General features: G+C 38.2%; 2 protein-coding genes across 6 annotated transcripts; one reads left to right on the forward strand and one right to left on the reverse strand.

The window, feature by feature from the left end:
* Positions 1-2,391: 2,391 nt before the first annotated feature.
* On the forward strand, positions 2,392-11,230 carry LOC113286979 (ATP-dependent DNA helicase PIF1-like). Its single transcript, XM_026535635.1, has 9 exons — positions 2,392-2,655; positions 3,723-3,881; positions 4,563-5,228; positions 5,833-6,168; positions 6,356-6,547; positions 6,688-7,634; positions 7,748-7,931; positions 8,100-10,247; positions 10,393-11,230. Exons 8-9 carry the CDS (start codon positions 9,628-9,630, stop codon positions 11,024-11,026), a joined length of 1,254 nt encoding a protein of 417 aa, XP_026391420.1. The 5' UTR covers positions 2,392-2,655; positions 3,723-3,881; positions 4,563-5,228; positions 5,833-6,168; positions 6,356-6,547; positions 6,688-7,634; positions 7,748-7,931; positions 8,100-9,627; the 3' UTR covers positions 11,027-11,230.
* Positions 11,231-13,066: 1,836 nt separating this feature from the next.
* LOC113285456 lies at positions 13,067-17,077 on the reverse strand. Of its 5 annotated transcripts, none has more exons than XM_026534337.1 (10): positions 16,872-17,077; positions 16,409-16,603; positions 16,194-16,276; positions 15,885-16,091; positions 15,190-15,688; positions 14,703-14,944; positions 14,421-14,528; positions 13,945-14,082; positions 13,718-13,792; positions 13,067-13,381 (listed from the first exon to the last, which is right to left on the reverse strand). In XM_026534337.1, the coding sequence occupies exons 6-10, from the start codon at positions 14,736-14,738 to the stop codon at positions 13,220-13,222; spliced, it is 519 nt and encodes a 172-aa protein (XP_026390122.1). In that variant the 5' UTR covers positions 14,739-14,944; positions 15,190-15,688; positions 15,885-16,091; positions 16,194-16,276; positions 16,409-16,603; positions 16,872-17,077; the 3' UTR covers positions 13,067-13,219. The 5 variants fall into 5 exon arrangements, with proteins under 5 accessions (XP_026390122.1, XP_026390120.1, XP_026390119.1 ...); XM_026534335.1 differs by having other exon boundaries at positions 16,194-16,284; XM_026534334.1 differs by having other exon boundaries at positions 15,885-16,284.
* Between the last annotated feature and the right edge of the window lie 646 nt (positions 17,078-17,723).

Here is a 17,723-nt window from a genome sequence, read left to right on the forward strand (position 1 = left end):
CCATACTGATCATACTTTCATGCCACTGGATACCAAATGAAAGGTTGCAATAATCAACGGCTACCTTCCTCTTAAGATGCAAAATCTCGACCGTTGAAGGTTACCACCGAGCCAACAAGTCTCCCAAAATCAACTTGCCAAACAACAACAACAACATGCTACATGTTCTCCACGAAAACGCTCGAGACATCAACACATGTCACAAACTGGGGGATGCTCATTGGGTATTGGTTTGGCGGTTTACAGCGTGCGGCGTACATTACGCTCGTTATAGGAAAGTGTCATAAGGATCAGGCGGTTAGTAAATACAGGGAGTAATGGTGAAACGCTTTCTTTTATGAAACATCAATTCCAAGCGTTACCGGTTACCACCTCCTCCCATTTACTCACCCATTTTCCATTTCTTGATGAGACCAGAGCACGTTTCACTTCAACTTGTATAAAAAGAAATTACTTATTTCCACCGAACAACAAGTTCTTATCAGGAGCATATAACACTCAGAAAACGTTTGCTAGCTTTCCTATCTGTTAGCTTCCCACTTTCTGATACAAGTCACAAAACAACTACTCTTCCAGAATCAACTATTCTGGTCTCAACATTCTCTTCGGTTTCCTCCCCAAAACCAACCCTTCTCCTCCTCTTTATGACCGAAGCAAGTCTGGAACGGCCATTTCTTGGTTTAGGCCGGATTTGTACAGATTGATATCTCGAATCTAAAGTACTCCCTTGCAGTACATTGTTTTGGTTTTATACTCGTTTCTCACTCACACACCCGAAATTACTGAAATCAGCAGAAATCGTTTTCACCCTCAAACACTTGCCTATCGGAGATATAAAATCTCGAGCCAATTATTTCAATTACACTCAACACGATAGAAACAGCAAGATCAGATCACGTAACTACAAAGATAATAGTTGGGTCTGGCTTCACAATCCCAATGAAGTCTTCAAGTCGTTAACCTACAGGGTCTCGAGAAGAAACCTAAGGTTAAAGGAGAATCGACTCTAGTTATGCAACTAGTAACATACAGGAGGTGTGGGGATTAGGTTTCCCAGTTGCTAGAGTTCTCCTTTATATAGTTTTCAAATAAGGGTTTGCAATCCAAGCTACCTTGGTAACAAAGCATTGAATAATCATCTTTAGATGAAAAACCTGATTCAACCAAGCTAATATCTTTCATCCGTTAGATCGAACTTAGCTTGTTACACACAAATGAAATGTACCATCATTTAGGTTTATGTAACCGTACCTAAACGTGTACACCATGTTGGTTCACAAATAGTTACCCGAGGTTAGCCATATGATTACTCTCATATCAACGTTATTCATCTTAACCATAACTAGTTCAAATGAATCAAATGAAACTAGTTAAAGAGTTGTTCAATTGGTTAGAAAACACAATTGAAATCAAATCGGTTTGATTCACTTGAATCGATCATGAACATTATAGCCACGGTTTGCAAAGATTGCATTCCTTATGATTTAAATGTTTAAGTTCATGGACTTGACCGATTTGACAAAGTAACCAGCTTAAGTATGCGTACGGGTATGAGTACTTAAGCAACCGGTTTTGAGTTTGTAAAGTTTCCAAACTCAGCAGAAATTTTCGGTTCAAAAACTTCCACCAGTATGCGTACGGGTACGCATAATTAAGGTGACTAGTTAAGAGTTTTGCCAAAACCAAACTCAACAGAAATTCTCGGTTCGAGAACTTCCGCCAGTACGTGTACGGGTACGCATACTTAACCTGTCTCCTTCACCAATTTCCTATACACACATATGCATACTCTTGGCTTCCGGTTTATGGACTTATACACTAATGTGCGAACACACTATATATGCTTATATCCACAGATGGTTACATCATCAACTCTTTATTTCAATTGTTGAAACATTCTTTTATAATGTCAATAGTCGTTTTCACACACTATTTGCATCAACGCAATTTTCAAGATATTGAAATAATCATTATTGAAACCTTTCAAGTCTTACACCAAATGATTGTATCACACAAACCATGTAAGATGTTACTCGGCAATTTTCTCATGATATGAGATGAACTTGGTCGAAGCGAAAGCTTACCAACACATATTTCGAGAAATATGTAAGCGAGATATGCTCAGCTCGAAATCTCAAATCTTAATAATATAAAGAAAAGAGGTAATTGTTTGGTGAAGCCTTTTCACATGACCAAAATACCCCGCCGGATTTTTGATTTTCTCCCTAAACATTACGTAAAAAGAAAAAACTGAGAGGTTGGCGATGTAAAACGTCCACTTAAGGAATCCGTGTTCGACTCCTGCTATCGACATTTCCCCTTCAAATTTTTCCTTTCCTTTTTTCTCTCTTTTTTTTTTTGGGTTTCGCATCTTCGTTCACAAAAGAAAAGACGAACTTCTTCATCTTCATTCAGAAGTTGGGGACTTCACCATGAAACCATCCCCTTCATTCTCCTCGATTAACTATGAAATTCAGCAAAAAATCTATGAAGACATCCCTTCTCTTGGTTCTCCTCGATTAACTTAATCTATCAGGGAAACAAAAATACAGCAAAACGAAGATTTGGGTGTTTACCCCTCTCGCCAATCACCCATGACAAAGCTGGTAGCAGGTGAACAAGAAAATATGCCGAAACTTCGAAGAGACTTCTCAAGTAAGTATCAGACATGAATTTGTGGATGAAAATTTCTTTTGATTGTTTAATTTCAAATTCTAGGGTTAGTTTATGGCCAATTTTTAGATCAAGATTGCTTTTGATAGTATAATTTCAACTGCTAGGGTTACTCTTATATGTGCAGCTCCGGCCAATATAGTAGTGACAGAAAGTACATTAAGAATTCAAAATCCATAGGGGAATTAAAGTCTGAGCAAATTACCAAACATATGAATTTTATTTAAGCAGAAATTCAAGTGTACCTTCCATACCCAGAGAGAAAATCAGTGAAGCACACTTAAAATGCATGCGATAGTATTTTGTGGGTAGTCATAGTGTGCTGGTCAGTATTTCATCACGAAGATTAACACTTCTGCTGCTGCAGGACTGAATACCCTTATTAGAGGGCACTTGCACACTGTAATTTTATTTGTCCTTCTTCTTGGATGCACAAATAAGGCCATAGATTCGAATCTATGATAACTACTTGACCAATATTAGCTGACCAAACTTATGAATCGGTGCGTATTGGTGGGGTCTTTATGGGTCCTTTTGGCTGATTTTATCCTTTTAGCTCTCACGAGCTATGGTCTTTATTTCTAGCTAATGTCCTGCGACAGGAATGTGAAATTTTATTACAGTGAGAATTTTAATTGTCATCAATATTTTGTTAGGAAATGTTTGAGTTGCGATGGATCAAATAAAATGTGCATTCTAGCAAATAGGAGAGTTACACGTTAAACTTTGCAAGGGGGAGCAGTGTGTCGTTGCACATTCACGGGTCTTCACCAGATCATATTTTAAACAAATGAATTACTGTGAAAACTATTAAAGACTGCACTTTTGTATCTTCAAGATAGTCCTTCACAGATGTTTATGTTCATTAGTCAATTATAGAAGTGTAGCCTGCTGGTGTATCAAGTACATAGGGTATTTGGTCCAAAGTTTGTTTCTAGCTTGCTCGGTTTTGCACATGAGATCTGTTAGTTGTAGCAGATTTAGCAATTTGTACAATTCCTGGACACACTATTTTGTTTTATGAGCTAATTTCTACACTTTCTTTACAGTTCCTTCAATGGGATTGGACAATGTCTCGATTAAGAGACCACGTGAAAGTCCAGCACTTAATGATGCTTCAGAAGAGCGCAACCAGGCCTCTGGTTCCAGATCCCGCAAAAGTCCAAGATTGGAACAGGCTCAACGTCGGTAGTCTACCTTTTTCTTTGGTGGGTAACGCATTTCTTTATGTGTGCGATCGTTTTCTCCTTAAATTATTTTTCTGAACACAAAGGGATCAAGAAATTTTAACGCAAATAAGAATGGTCCCCTGTAGAAATTAAAACGACTATATGTTACCATTTCTCTCAATCGTTTGGACTGAGTTTTGTCATGTAAAGAAATTTTGGCACACAGGCTTCACTAATTTAGTTCCTGATATGAGTGCTTCAGTTTATAATCTAGATTTGAGATGTAATTTGTTCAGATTATACATGAATTTCGGTTATCAAAGTTTGTGGTCGCCTTCAAGATCGCATGCACGCTCTCTGCAATCCAGTTCACCCCATCTTGCATCCACCCGTTGACAGGGAAATGTAAGCTTTCCCAGGCTGTCCAAACAAAGAATGTCAGAAACACACTAATGGTGAGAAATTTTAGGAAGTGATTAGATCAAAAGGAAACGGTATACAGTTCGACTCGAATACTTGAGCAAGAATGATAAATGTTTTGATCACCATTTGATGCGTATATGGAAACAAATTCATGTATGATTTGACAACCTGTAATGCTTGCTTATGCAGTGATCAATATTGTTTGCTAAGTATGTCTTTGGGAATGATTATGACTCCGAGTTTACTATTTAGGTGCACCTGATTATGATTTTTGTGATGATCAATTTTCTAATGCAGCAACTGGACAATATACTATCAGAACTGATGTTGGTGAACTGGATAGGAGTGGAATCCAGTGGCAAAGAAAGCTTCGTACCCCGGCGAAGCCCCAGATTTGTTGGCCAAATTCAAGGTCAAGATGATATTGGTGAACCGGATAGGAGTGGCAAAGACAGCTTTGTACCCCGGCGAAGCCCCAGATTTGTTGGCCATATTCAAGGTCAACATGATGTTGGTGAACCAGATAGGAGTGGAAAAGAAAGGTTAATACCCCGGCGAAGTCCCAGATTTGTTGGCCAAGTTCGGGATCAAGAATTAGTGAGGCAAGAAAGGCGCCGTGCTGCACAAAGGGCAAGACGGAATTCAATGACTAAGAATGAAAGAGAGCAGATGCTTGAAAAACGGCGTACAAATTATCATATGAGAGTAGCTGCTGCAAATGTAGTCCTTCCCCGTCGAAGCCCAAGAATCTCAGAGCAAGTATGGCGTCAACAAGTGGATATCGAAAAAGAAAGAGATGACCATCAGGAAACTGGAACAAGTTGCACTAATATCTCTCAAAATAATGCAGCGAGATTCATTCCACGTCGAAGTCCTAGAATTTCAGAGCAAGTTCAGCGTGCAGATGAGGAAGCCGCAGAGACATCAAGAAAGAAAAAGGGAAAATCAATTGCACCATATCAGGTATGTGTACTTATGAAACGTAGTTCACAATTTTCCATGTTTCTGAATTATATTTATGAATTATGTTTCAGAAAGTAGTTCACTATATATCTTGATCATATTATCTCTGTTGCGGATGTTTGGATTGTTCCCTGAACATAAAATTGGACGACACGGACGAAATTTTTGAACATTTCAATTCATAAACTTTGATGTTATAAGCAAACATAATATCTAATAAGTTAGATAAAGAAAACGTTTATTTTCAGTGATTTTGTTGGACATGGTGTAGTTGTTACAAATGTTCATTCATTTAATCTGTATAAAATTATACAGTAGATACCAACCAAAAAAAAAGTAAGAATCTTATGCAAATTAAATGTCCATGATTTAATCTTTAGAACTATTTCATATGCTACTTAGGTTGTTTCAATTGCTGAATGCAAAATCAAATGAGATAGACGACCTGTTGGAAAGATTAATGTACCATGCTTCTCTTTGTATGACAGGAAGGGGAAATTCAATATTCATAACTTGGATTTAAGATTGTCCTAAAAGAGTTTTCATTAGAGAAGTATGTGGACTTTATGAATCATAACTACGTTTGCCATATTTTTATTGACAGAAACGACGGCGAGCAAATAGTTATTTTCCTGGCATAAACACGGAGGGAAGTTAGTTATTGGTACTAGAGACAACAACAACAACAAGTCAATAGATGATAGTGATAGCGGCTCTGATGATGGCGAATATTACGAGATGTGTGAGCAAGTCAATGTGGAAGTTGCTGCTAAAACTGTTGTAAGTGAACCTGATCAAGTTGAGGGTACCCTCCCCACCAGATTCAGAAATATTTGTCGAAACTCCAGGTTCCTCAACCGAGATAGAAAGGATGAAGCAGGACCAAGTACTACTACCGGAGCTTCGACATCTACAACATCTACCTCCCAAACTGATAGAGGTAGTGGTGATTTACTGTTTTTTTTTCCATGAAAATTTAAAAGTTTAATTGAGTCAACTAGAATATATTGGTATTTCACTTTGTTGCCAATTTATGTACATATTAATATCCACTAGAATGAAAAAATGCAGTGAGTCGATGGATAATAAGTAATAACATTGATGACACAATTCTTTCTTGGATACAGCAAATCAACAAATTCCTGTGGTTGGACAACCAAGTTTAGTGGCAGCAGCCAATGTAATCCTTCGTCGAAGTCCCAGACTTAGCGACCTTGCACAACGTCAACAATCTTCGCAGGCACCAACTGAAATAACACTCCGTAGAAGCCGAAGAATCACGGGGAGAGTCCAACAAGAGAACGCGCAGAATGCAAATGGTAAGAGTCTTAACCATTAAGGATCTGACTTTTGTAGAGTTTATTTTTGTACTTCAGTTTAGTATGAAACTTCATAATTGATGCAATTACGTGCGTACAAAGGTATATATAGATCTTGACCTGTTTGTGTTTATGTGCAGCAAATCCACAAGGAACTCAAGTCGGAAGAGTGAGAGGTCGTCCGCCTCGAAGTGTTGTAGGAAGATCCTCATTCTTGAATTGTGCGAGAGGCATTACCTATAAAGTTGGATTCAAGAAGTTCCATCTGCCAACGCCAAGCATATGTCCAAAGTGCCAAGCGATGATTTTTTATCGTGAACCAAAAGGTTTTTGTTGTTCAGATGGGAATGTTGTTTTAACGTTTAGTTCCACCCCCTATTGAACTTCTGGAGATGTATGAAGATCAAACTGAAGTTGGGGTACACTTTCGGAGGTACATACGACGCCACAATCAGTGTTTCTCATTAACATCAATTGGGGTGAATTATGACAGGGAATTAGCTGATAATAGAGAAGGTGTGTATACGTTTCTTGTTCAAGGTGATATCTATCATAAAATAGGCAGTCTTCTACCTCCCGTGGTTGAAAATGAAACAGACCCTCCAAGAACAGTTCGTCCCAGATACAGATATATATTTATGATACAGATAACGATATTGATTGGAGGATGGAAGAAGGTGGTGCCGATCTAAACCGAGAAGTGATGGAGAAGTTGAGGATAATTCTGGATACACGTAATAGCTTCGTGCATGTAATCAGGCCGCTTGCACAACGAGAAGACATACAAAGATGTGGATTGGTTATTAAAGAACAACCTGCGACCGAAAAGAAGTACATGCTTCCAACTGCCTCACAAGTTGCCGCAATTGTAGTCGAAGGAGATGGGTCTACTAAACCTGGAGAGCGAGACATTGTAGTACGAACAATGGAAGGAAAGTTGTTATTTATCCAAGAAACATCGGGTTGTTATGATCCTCTCCAGCATCCACTTTTGTTGCCATATGAGAGTTATGGATGGGACCAGAATAGTATGGATGAGAACGGCAGAGAGTTTACATGCCTTGAGTACTACTCCTACATGCTACAGGTATATATGATATAAATGTTTAACAATTACACTTTACAGTTGAACTTACACATACTATGTTGACACAAATAATATAGATAATTTATATATTTGTTGCCGCTAATGTTTGATAGATACGAAGTAATGACGCGTCGCTTCTTCTTCGAGGTGAAAGACTACTACAACAATATGCTGTGGATAACTGGGTGAAGATTGATTTACCTAGACTTAGATGGTTATCTAATCATCAAGAAGAGATAAGAGCTGAATTGCATCAAGGTCTACAAGATGCACGAACGGCGGGCGAAACCAGTGCAAGTAAGTTAATAGATAGTGACTTTCTTTTTTGGCCCAGTGCCAATTAAGCATAAATACATTCATTTTATTCTTTATCTCTGGATATTTACTGTGAAATGTTATAGGATGACTTCAGACACTTAAAAAGGTAAGTACTTCCTTGAAATCTGTTTTTTTTTTGCATGACAGAGAATTTTGGTCAAAGGAAAGTGCTTCCTTCCTCATACCTGGGCATCCCCCGTGACATGTACCAGTGGTATCAGGATGCAATGGCACTGGTGCAAAAGTACGGTAAGCCCGATTTGTTCATTACAATGACTTGCAACCCACTCTGGGATGAGATCGTGTCCAACCTAGGACCGGGTCAATCTGCATCGGATAGACTCGATCTGACTACAAGGGTGTTTCGTGAAAAGCTCGAAGAGATCAAAGAAGATCTTTTTACCAAGTAAATATTTGGCAGAGTAGCTGCCCATGTGCATATTGTTGAGTTTCAGAAAAGGGGTCTTCCTCATGTTCATATGTTAATTATATTGAGGGACGAGGACAAATTACAAGGTCCCGATGATTATGACAAGATAGTGAGAGCAGAAATACCTGACCCTGAGGAAGAGCCAGAACTACACGAATGTGTGAAAAAGTGGATGATTCACGGTCCATGTAGTAGTAAGTGCATGAGAGATGGTAAATGTAAGAGAAACTTTCCAAAAGAGTTTTCCGAGTGTACTGTGCAAGGAAAAGACGCATACCCTGTTTACAGGAGACGTAATGATGGGCAATGCATACACAAGAGTGAACATTTTGTAGTTGATAATAGGATGGTCGTGCCTTGTAACCCTTGGTTATTACAAAAGTATGATTGTCATATAAACGTATAAATTTATAGTAGTGTGGAGAGTGTTAAGTATCTTTACAAGTATGTGTATAAGGGTCCGAATTATGTATCTTTTGGAGTACAACCAGTAGACCATGACGAGATAACAAGGTAAAAATGCAAGATGAGTTTGTGCCCAAGAGGCAATGTGGAAGATCTTTAGCTTTCCTCTTTACAAGGTCTATCCTTCGGTAGTGAGATTACAAATACACCTTCCTAACCAACAGAGAGTCAGGTACTATGATTATTAAACGTTAGATGAAATTTTGTCCGATGAAAGGAATTTGAGAACAACTTTGACAGGGTTCTTCGTGACAAATGCTCGCGATCCTCGAGCGAGAAAGTTGTTATACCGTGAATTTCCAGAATGCTACTGTTGGGATACAAAAACAAAAGAATGGATAAGGAGACGAAGTACACAAAAGGCGATAGGGAGGGTTTATACAATACCTTCATGTGCATGAGAGGCGCGGTTCTTAAGGCACATTCTGAACCACGTTAGAGGCCTGACTTCTTTTGATGATCTATTGCTTGTTAATGGAGAGAGATGTCGTATATTCAAGAGAGCTGCCGAAAAGCTGGGATTCTTAGAGAATGATCAGAATGCGAGAGCGTCTTTGGCTGAAGCAGCAACAGTCAAGATGACGTATGCTCTGAGAAGACAATTCGCCTCCATCTTGCACTTTTGTAATCCGACGGGCGTGAGAGAATTATGGGATGAATTTTTCAACAGCATGGTCGAGGATTACTCGAGTTCAAGCAATACAAGCTCGACATTCTTATCAGATCGTCTTCTTCGTGAGTTGAATTTGATACTTAAAGCAGCACGATAAAGACATATCCATGTATGATCTACCGCCGATTGTTGGCACATTGGGTGAGGAAGTTGAGATTTCGAGTCTGATTCAAGAGGAGTTGTCGATTTCTATATCCGACGAAGACCTGTCTTCTGTCCAAAAGTTGAATGAAGACCAGTCTAGGGCCTACAAGACAATCATGGAAGCAATTGAGAGAAAGGAAAGTAAAGTCTTCTTCATAGATGGTCCGGGAGGTACTGGGAAGACCTATCTCTGTCGTGCTATTCTGGCGACTGTCAGGAAAAATGGTGGTATTGCGTTAGCAACAACCACGTCAGGAATAGCTGCTACTATGCTACCTGGTGGGAGGACAGCACACTCAAGGTTTCAGCTTCCGATGACACCGACATCAACTTCAACGTGTCGTACGAAGAAACAAACCGAGGAAGCTAAACTTTTGAGGCATGGTATCGTCCTTATGTGGGATGAAGCTACGATGGCGCATCCCTACTCTTTAGAAGCATTTGATCGGACGATGAGAGATATCACAGGGATTGAAGAACCATTTGGTGGAAAGATTCTGATCATGGGAGGTGATTTCCGCAAAGTACTACCAGTGATTCCAAGGAGTACAAGGGGACAGACAGTCGATGCATGTCTTAGCAGGTACATTGCATTTTTGTTTCTTTTAAGATAAAAAAATATATTTTATATTGATATGTGATACTTAGTGTTTCTTAAACTCTGGTACTTAATTAACTTTTAAGCGGATAATGTGAAATGATATTGAGTTACATTACATTCTTAACAGGTCACATTTGTGGGAAAATGTACATGTTTTGCATCTGAAGAAGAATATGCGTGCAGCCGAGGATGCATCTTATTCTGAGTTTTTGATTCGTGTTGGTGACGGGGATGAACCTTGCATTGCTAATGAGAGGATAAAGGTTCCGGAAGAGATGGTCATACCATGGGTTAGTGATGCTTCTTTGGCTCAGCTTATAGATGTTACATTTCCAAACTTGGTAGAAAATGCCAGAGACGTAGACTACATGGTCAATAGTGCATTGATCACACCATTGAATGAGTGCGTCGAGAAGCTTACTGACCGAGTATTTAGCATCTTTCCTGGAGAAGAGGTTTTATTCTACTCATTTGATCCTGTGGACGACGATACTCACGGTCTTTACCAACAAGAATACCTGAACAACATTGATCCTGGGGGTTTGCCATCACACATCTTAAAATTGAAGATCGGTGCTCCTATTATGTTGTTGCGGAATGTTGATGCAAAAAATGGTCTATGTAATGGTACCAGGTTAATAATCAAAGAGTTCTTCCCAAACTGTATTGATGCTGTAATTATTAGTGGGGATTACATAGGTACACGAGTTTTTATTCACAGGATGCCATTGGAGCCACCTGAGAATTTAAAGCTCCCATAGAAGTTTAAATGTAAACAGTTTCCGGTCCGTTTGTGTTTCACCTTTACAGTCAACAAGGCGCAAGGGAAAACGATTGAAAACACGGGTATTTTTTTTTCCTGAGCATGTATTCAGCCACGATCAGCTGTATGTTGCTCTCTCGAGAGGAGTATCAAGTAGCAACACGAAAGTATTAGTCACTAAAGGCATCGTTGCAAAGAAGAAAGGAACGTACACGAAAAATGTGGTGTATAAGGAAGTCTTTCTATCTTAGAAAAGTACGAGTTACAAAATACACATTATTTATGTAAAACATTATGATTGAAAAATTATTATTAAATGAAAAATTCAAGTTTAGTTGTGATTATTTTGCACATTAACATGAAATGAGTTTTCACCACTTGGCGTTGACTGTTGACCGAGTGTTGACTCAGACCGTTGATAACGGCACAACGACAACAGAATTACGAAACGAATGTACTGGCAGGCGCATCGCGCATGGGTGCTATACTAGTGTGTATAGAGAAAACTATATCGTAACACGACTTATGTCTCAATATAGAAGATAGTAGAAATAGACTTTCCAAGTGATAGATAAGTTCAAGTCTCCACATACCTTTTGTCGAAGAAGTTCCACAAGCTCCCCTTAGTAGTTATTCGTCTTCAAGAGATGAACGTCGAGAGATTTAAGCTCAACTACACTATCTATGTCCTAGTCCTAGACATCTACAAATATGCTAGAAATCAAGACTTATAATTTTGATCACTAACATTGACAAACATGCTTGAGATAGCAACGCATGCGACTTCGACCGAGCAATGCTCTAACAGTTTTGGGGTATCCAAGAAGCTACAATGGTCAATGCAAGGCAGCAAATTCAGTATTGATTTAAGGTTATTGCCTCTTGGAGGTTGTGACATGGTTTTAGGGGATAACTGGCTTAGAACTCTTGGGGATGTCTTATTTAATTTTGAGAATCTCAGCAACAGTTTTAAACACCTAGGAAAGAATATTACTCTAACTGGAGAAAGGGAAAAAACTGCATTGAAGATGATAAACACCAAGGCAGTTAAGAAGTTCTTCAAGAAAAATACTCATGGCCTAGTTGGTCACTTCTTTTCAATCTTAGCAACACCCACTACATAATCCATACCCCCACCATCGAAGATCTTCTCCTAGAATATGAAGATGTTTTCAATGAACCCAAGACACGCTCTGCAAGGAACCTTGATTATTCTATTCCATTGAAACCCAATTCAGTCCCTCCAAAACAACGGCCCTACAGATGTCCATATGTGCAGAAAGGGGTAATAGAAACATTGGTACAAGAAATGATGAAATCTGGAATCATCCAATCCAGTCACAGCCTCTTTGCTTCACCAATTCTCTTTGTAAAGAAGAAGGATAGCTCATGGAGGTTCTGTATTGATTACAGACCGTTAAATGATATCAGCATAAAGGATAAGTTCCGAATTTCAGTTATTGATGAGTAATTAGATGAGTTGAAGGAGGCATTAGTCTTCACCAAGCTTGATCTTAATTAGGTCTGGTTATCATCAGATAATGATGTACGGACCAGATATCCATAAGACAGCTTTTAGAACACATGAAAGCCACTATGAGTTCAGAGTGATGCTCTTTGGGATGACTAATGCTCCAACAACCTTACAAGCTCTTACAGCTAGTACACCAAAACATCTGATTTGCAACGCATATACGTGTTGCAGTGAATTTCATCAACGCGTACATAAGTTGGAAAGATGGCGTAGCAAATTTTTGTACAACGCCAACATCCGTTGGGAAAATTAATTTGTGCAACGCATAAAAACGTTGGTCAACCGGTTTTCCAACATTTGTTGAGCAACAGATTCTTTAATTTGTGCAACATTTACAAAATTTAGGCAACGTATACCTCTAATTTGAGTAACACTTATATACGTTGCAAACACATTTACAGGTAAAAAAGAATCCGACGATAATTCAGGTAAAGAGAAGTAAATTCCGACAATAATTCCGGCAGATTTTTTTGTACCTAAATATGCCATTGTAGATCAGCTAAAAGACCAAATTTTCCATATGAACATATAGTTGTTCTGGTAATAAACCATGGGAATTCTATACACAACCACTGACATTAGAATATGAAGTTCGACATGACACGAACTAACATGACCTTACCAACCCACCGACAGTTCTTACCTCTATTAGCACCATTATTCTAGTACGAACCATTGTTCAGCGGTAAATCTCTGTGGAGAAGAGGTTCTACGTCCCGATTCACATGACTGATTAGCGCAATGGCTTCCTATCTCTCTCTTTAAGATGCTCAAGTTATCGTATCCAGTCCAGCAATAATTAAAGATCCACCTATTACGCTGCACATGGATATCAGACAAGTTGGTTTTAGCCTCAATTTTGAATGCACTAAGCCTATACGTGACTATAATTGCGATTTTATTTCAAATAAAGTATGGCATCCACTCATTAGTTGACAAGCTACACCGAATGTGATATACAACGCAGCAATAAGATTTATTGTCAAACTTGCACAATTTTGTCGGAAAACCACCCTCCCAATGACTCTTGAAGATGGTTAGGTAGATCCCAATAATATAATGTTAAGTATGGCTGCAAACCTGCAGAACAAAACATATTCAACTAGGCAAAGTTTAATCATCAATAGAAGGGATAGTCAAGTTATAAATAATGACCTTTATCAAGCAGAGCATTGATGATATTATTGTAGTAGGGAATTCCTTCCTCATTGACTTTCGTTCCCAAACCATCTGTGCTTACAGAAAGTGACCCATAATTAGTTTCATAAAGTGTGGCAATAGTTGAATAATGAAACGAAAGAGAGTGAGATTCTTTTACTGTAAACATCTCATAATACAACAGTAAGCAACTTTTGAATTTGACATGGCAGCAGATCGAATACCAGGAAAAATACGAGACCATGATAACGAAAAGCGGTAAGCACCAAACCCCAACTTGGACATAAGTTCAGCATCTTCCTATAAAAGGCAAACATACCGAAAAGCTGTGTTTTTTGATCAAGCTTAATAACTTCAAGTGCCTGCATAATTGCATCCACCATGATTAGTATTCCAATGAAAAGTGAAATCACCCATCTTCTGACATCTTCAAATCTAATTGATATAATCCACGAAACCCTCTCCTCAATCGAAAAATATCTTCAGGCATCTCAAACAAGTACTAGTTCCGGATAGTCAAGGAGCAAGGGCCAAGGGGTATAAAATTAGTGTCGAGAACAGCAGTATTCAAGTACCCAGAAGATCAAACATAGTCTTCACTAGAAAATAAATTTATAATAGCTGGACCAACGGATGATGCTTTCATTTCATGATTTAATGTACAAGAGCATTTCTGCAATACCAATATTTGTGTACGTACCTTTTGGATTACACGACATCCATACATCTGAAGACTTAAAGGAAAAATGTGGCCAACAACTTGCTTTGGAAGTTGCTTTCTCTGCTCAGCACTTACATGCTCAAAAAACTGCATAAGTGAATTCCGAACAATATAATCAGTAAAGCCCCCTAAAATAAAAGTACAAATCCATTATGAAACTGAGTGCCTAATTTACTCAAGAAAGGCACGAGAGATACCAAAACAGTGAAGAGAGACTATTTTAAAGAAAAATGGAAAAGCTCTAGATTTGACCATTCATACCTTTTGAATAACGTAATTTCCAAACACATCGGTCATTAGTTTAGAAGCATGGGGAAGAACTTCTTGAAAAACTGATGCCTTTTCTTATGTACCACAGTTTTCTAACTTCTGCTGAATAAACTGACTTCTATGTTGATCAGCATTGCAGGCAGCCATGTATGAAGAGTCATTTTGTGTATAAAGCTAATGCTCCAACGATGTTATTTCAATGGGGAAAAAAACATAGAAGAAAATCTAAGGACCTGCATGAATTCAACAATGCGACCAGCAATGTCAGAGAGCTCAAACTTTCGGGATTTACTGGATTTGCATAATAACAATCCCAAACCAATCAAAATACATACAGAGTGACCAGAAATGCTTTAATTAGAAAAGCATGTGACTGCAAAAAAAAAAGTATATCCTGAAAATTACCCTAAGTTGATTACAAATAAAACAAAAAACATCATCACAAACTTCATCGAAAGTACGGAATTTGCAGTGTTACCTGATAAAAGAAACGTGAACAGATCAGATTGAACTCTAGGATCGGTTGATTTTTGCTTTTTCAAATTGGAAACCACCCACCGTCACGGAGTCTCAAACTCAAACTGAACTGGTTTTTTGGGTTGAAGAAACGTAATAACAGATACAGTAATAATAAAAAAGGGTAACAATATTTGCTGCCATGAAATTATTAAGATGGTCAGTGATGTGGCATAATAAATATAATTGTTTACGAATTTAAAAGTATATCCCTCGCCTATCATACCCCACGGTCCCCACCCACAGGCCACAGCTTTGTACAATGAGAATGGGCGAGAAGAGACTAATGTTGTTGCAAGGGTTAAAGCTTAGCATTTATACCTCTATTTCACTTCTTTTTCTACTTATTCTTCTTCTTCTTTCTTTCACCTTTTTGTTCATGCAACAAGGTCTATGAGGTGCACCAAAAATGACATCCAGATCATCCTCGTCAAGCAGATGTTGCAGATCTTTTACAAAATCTGAGCCATAAATAATATGACAATGCATCAAACAATAGAAAAATAAAAATATCATTGATCGTAGACATGTTTCAAATGAAATATTTAACCTACCCACACATAGAAAGTCTAAAAACAGTAGTAATGGAGTAAGTGAAATGAAAGACTAAATTATAAGAAAGAAACCTTGAGGGCAACTGGAAATGTCATTATGTACCTCATCAATGCTTTATGGTTGTATTTGTATCATCGTCACTCATACCAATACTGGAAACGACTTGTCGCGCAAACTCACTTGTCCCAGCAATGACTTTAGTACAAGCCTTCCTCCCTTCTTCAAAACTCGAATAAGATGCCTCGGTACGAAATACTAGTAAAAGAGCGAGAGCTGGTGCTGTTAAATCCTCGTTGCTAAGGAGCCTGCCTGAATTCAACAACGCGACCAGCAATGTCAGAGAGCTCAAACTTTCGGGACTATGTATAGGTGAAATCGGGAATTGCATGAGAACACCCATGATTGGAGGACCTTCGCTTTACTTGCATTTGTCGGTCCAATCAACCCCCGTCAATCAACAACGACATCCTCTTTTTCCAAAACCATAACAACCACTGGACCACTAACAACAACAATATAATCAATTCATCTCAGTGAACCAAATAATCAAACACCTTATAACCAATACACACAAAACAAGATTCACACACTGGAATTCCGCGCCCTCGTCATGATCTAGTAATTACCTTGTCATATATTTAGAATGATCGGCATAAAAGAGACCAGCAATGTCTTCATCTAATTGATCCGTCATCTCCCGGAGAATACTGAAATTAGATTCAAGAATCATCTTCTTGATCGTTTCTGCGTAGTTTCCAGAAACTTCATCTGGTTTTATCTTCGCTAGTGGCTTCTCCTTTTCAATACTTCTTCCATAGCTACTGAAAATCGAAAACGAATTGAAAAATGAAACCCTAGATTGAATTTTGAATATGATATTGTGAGATCAAATCGAGATGGAGATGAATATGAGAAGAAAATTAAAGTAAAGATAAAATGAAATCGTTAACTTCCGATTAGATAAATCGAGATGATGATGGAGATGAAAAAGAGAATCGGTCATCGGGAAAAAATGACAAAGAAATCAATAAGAAAAACGGAAAAAATGGATTTATATTGAAAAAAAAGTGAAAAGATAATGGTTTATACCTGATGATAATCAACGAAAGCAATCAGCTATCAAATGAATTAATTTTGAATTTCTGGAACAAAATTGATTTTCTAGTTTTAGAAATTTCTTAGATTTTTGAGAATAGATCGAGATTTTTGGGCTTTGATTATACTGAAATTAAGTTTTTGATTTAATTAGGAAATCTGAAGAGATATCTGGGTTCGATTCTGAGAGGAGGTTATGATCTCTGGGTTACTGAATCGAGGGGTTCTCGGTTTTTCTTCGAACATCTCTCTGAAAATAAAAGAGAGAATAAAAAGCCTGGCGTTTTTAGGGGCCACTCAAAAGAATTTAGGGGCCAACAATAAAACAAAATAGGTCACCCAAAGGGAAAATGTAGCCAGCCCTTATCTCGCGTAATTCGTAATGGCGAAATTACCTTTATATATTCGGAGGATATGATAACATTGTTATCCTCCGATTGTAATCGGAAGCCAAAATATTACCCAGACTTCCGATTGTAGTCGGTGCAGTATTAGAATGATTTCTGTTTCATTTTTTTCATTTCTTTTTCATTTTTGAGTTGTTAGAGTTATAGAGAAGAATGTGAAGGAAAAAAGGGAAAACCCATTTTATCACTACAAAAATGGATGGATATGAAGAAGAAGGTGAGAATCATGGCGAAGAACAAAATGTTGAGGGTTCACGACCGTTTAGAGAAGACGATTTGGGGTATATGTTGAATGATCCAAACTTTTGTGGAGAGGAAAACCTAGACGACGCTTTCATGGAAGAAAATGGAGAATCGCCTGATATTGAAACACAGGTATTGTGTTAAGAAACTCAAATACTCGATTTTCATGCGTTTGTGTGCTTTTGTAAACAAGAAA

The sequence above is a fragment of the Papaver somniferum genome, chromosome 6 (genome assembly GCF_003573695.1).
Source record: "Papaver somniferum cultivar HN1 chromosome 6, ASM357369v1, whole genome shotgun sequence".
Taxonomy (NCBI): Eukaryota; Viridiplantae; Streptophyta; class Magnoliopsida; order Ranunculales; family Papaveraceae; genus Papaver; species Papaver somniferum.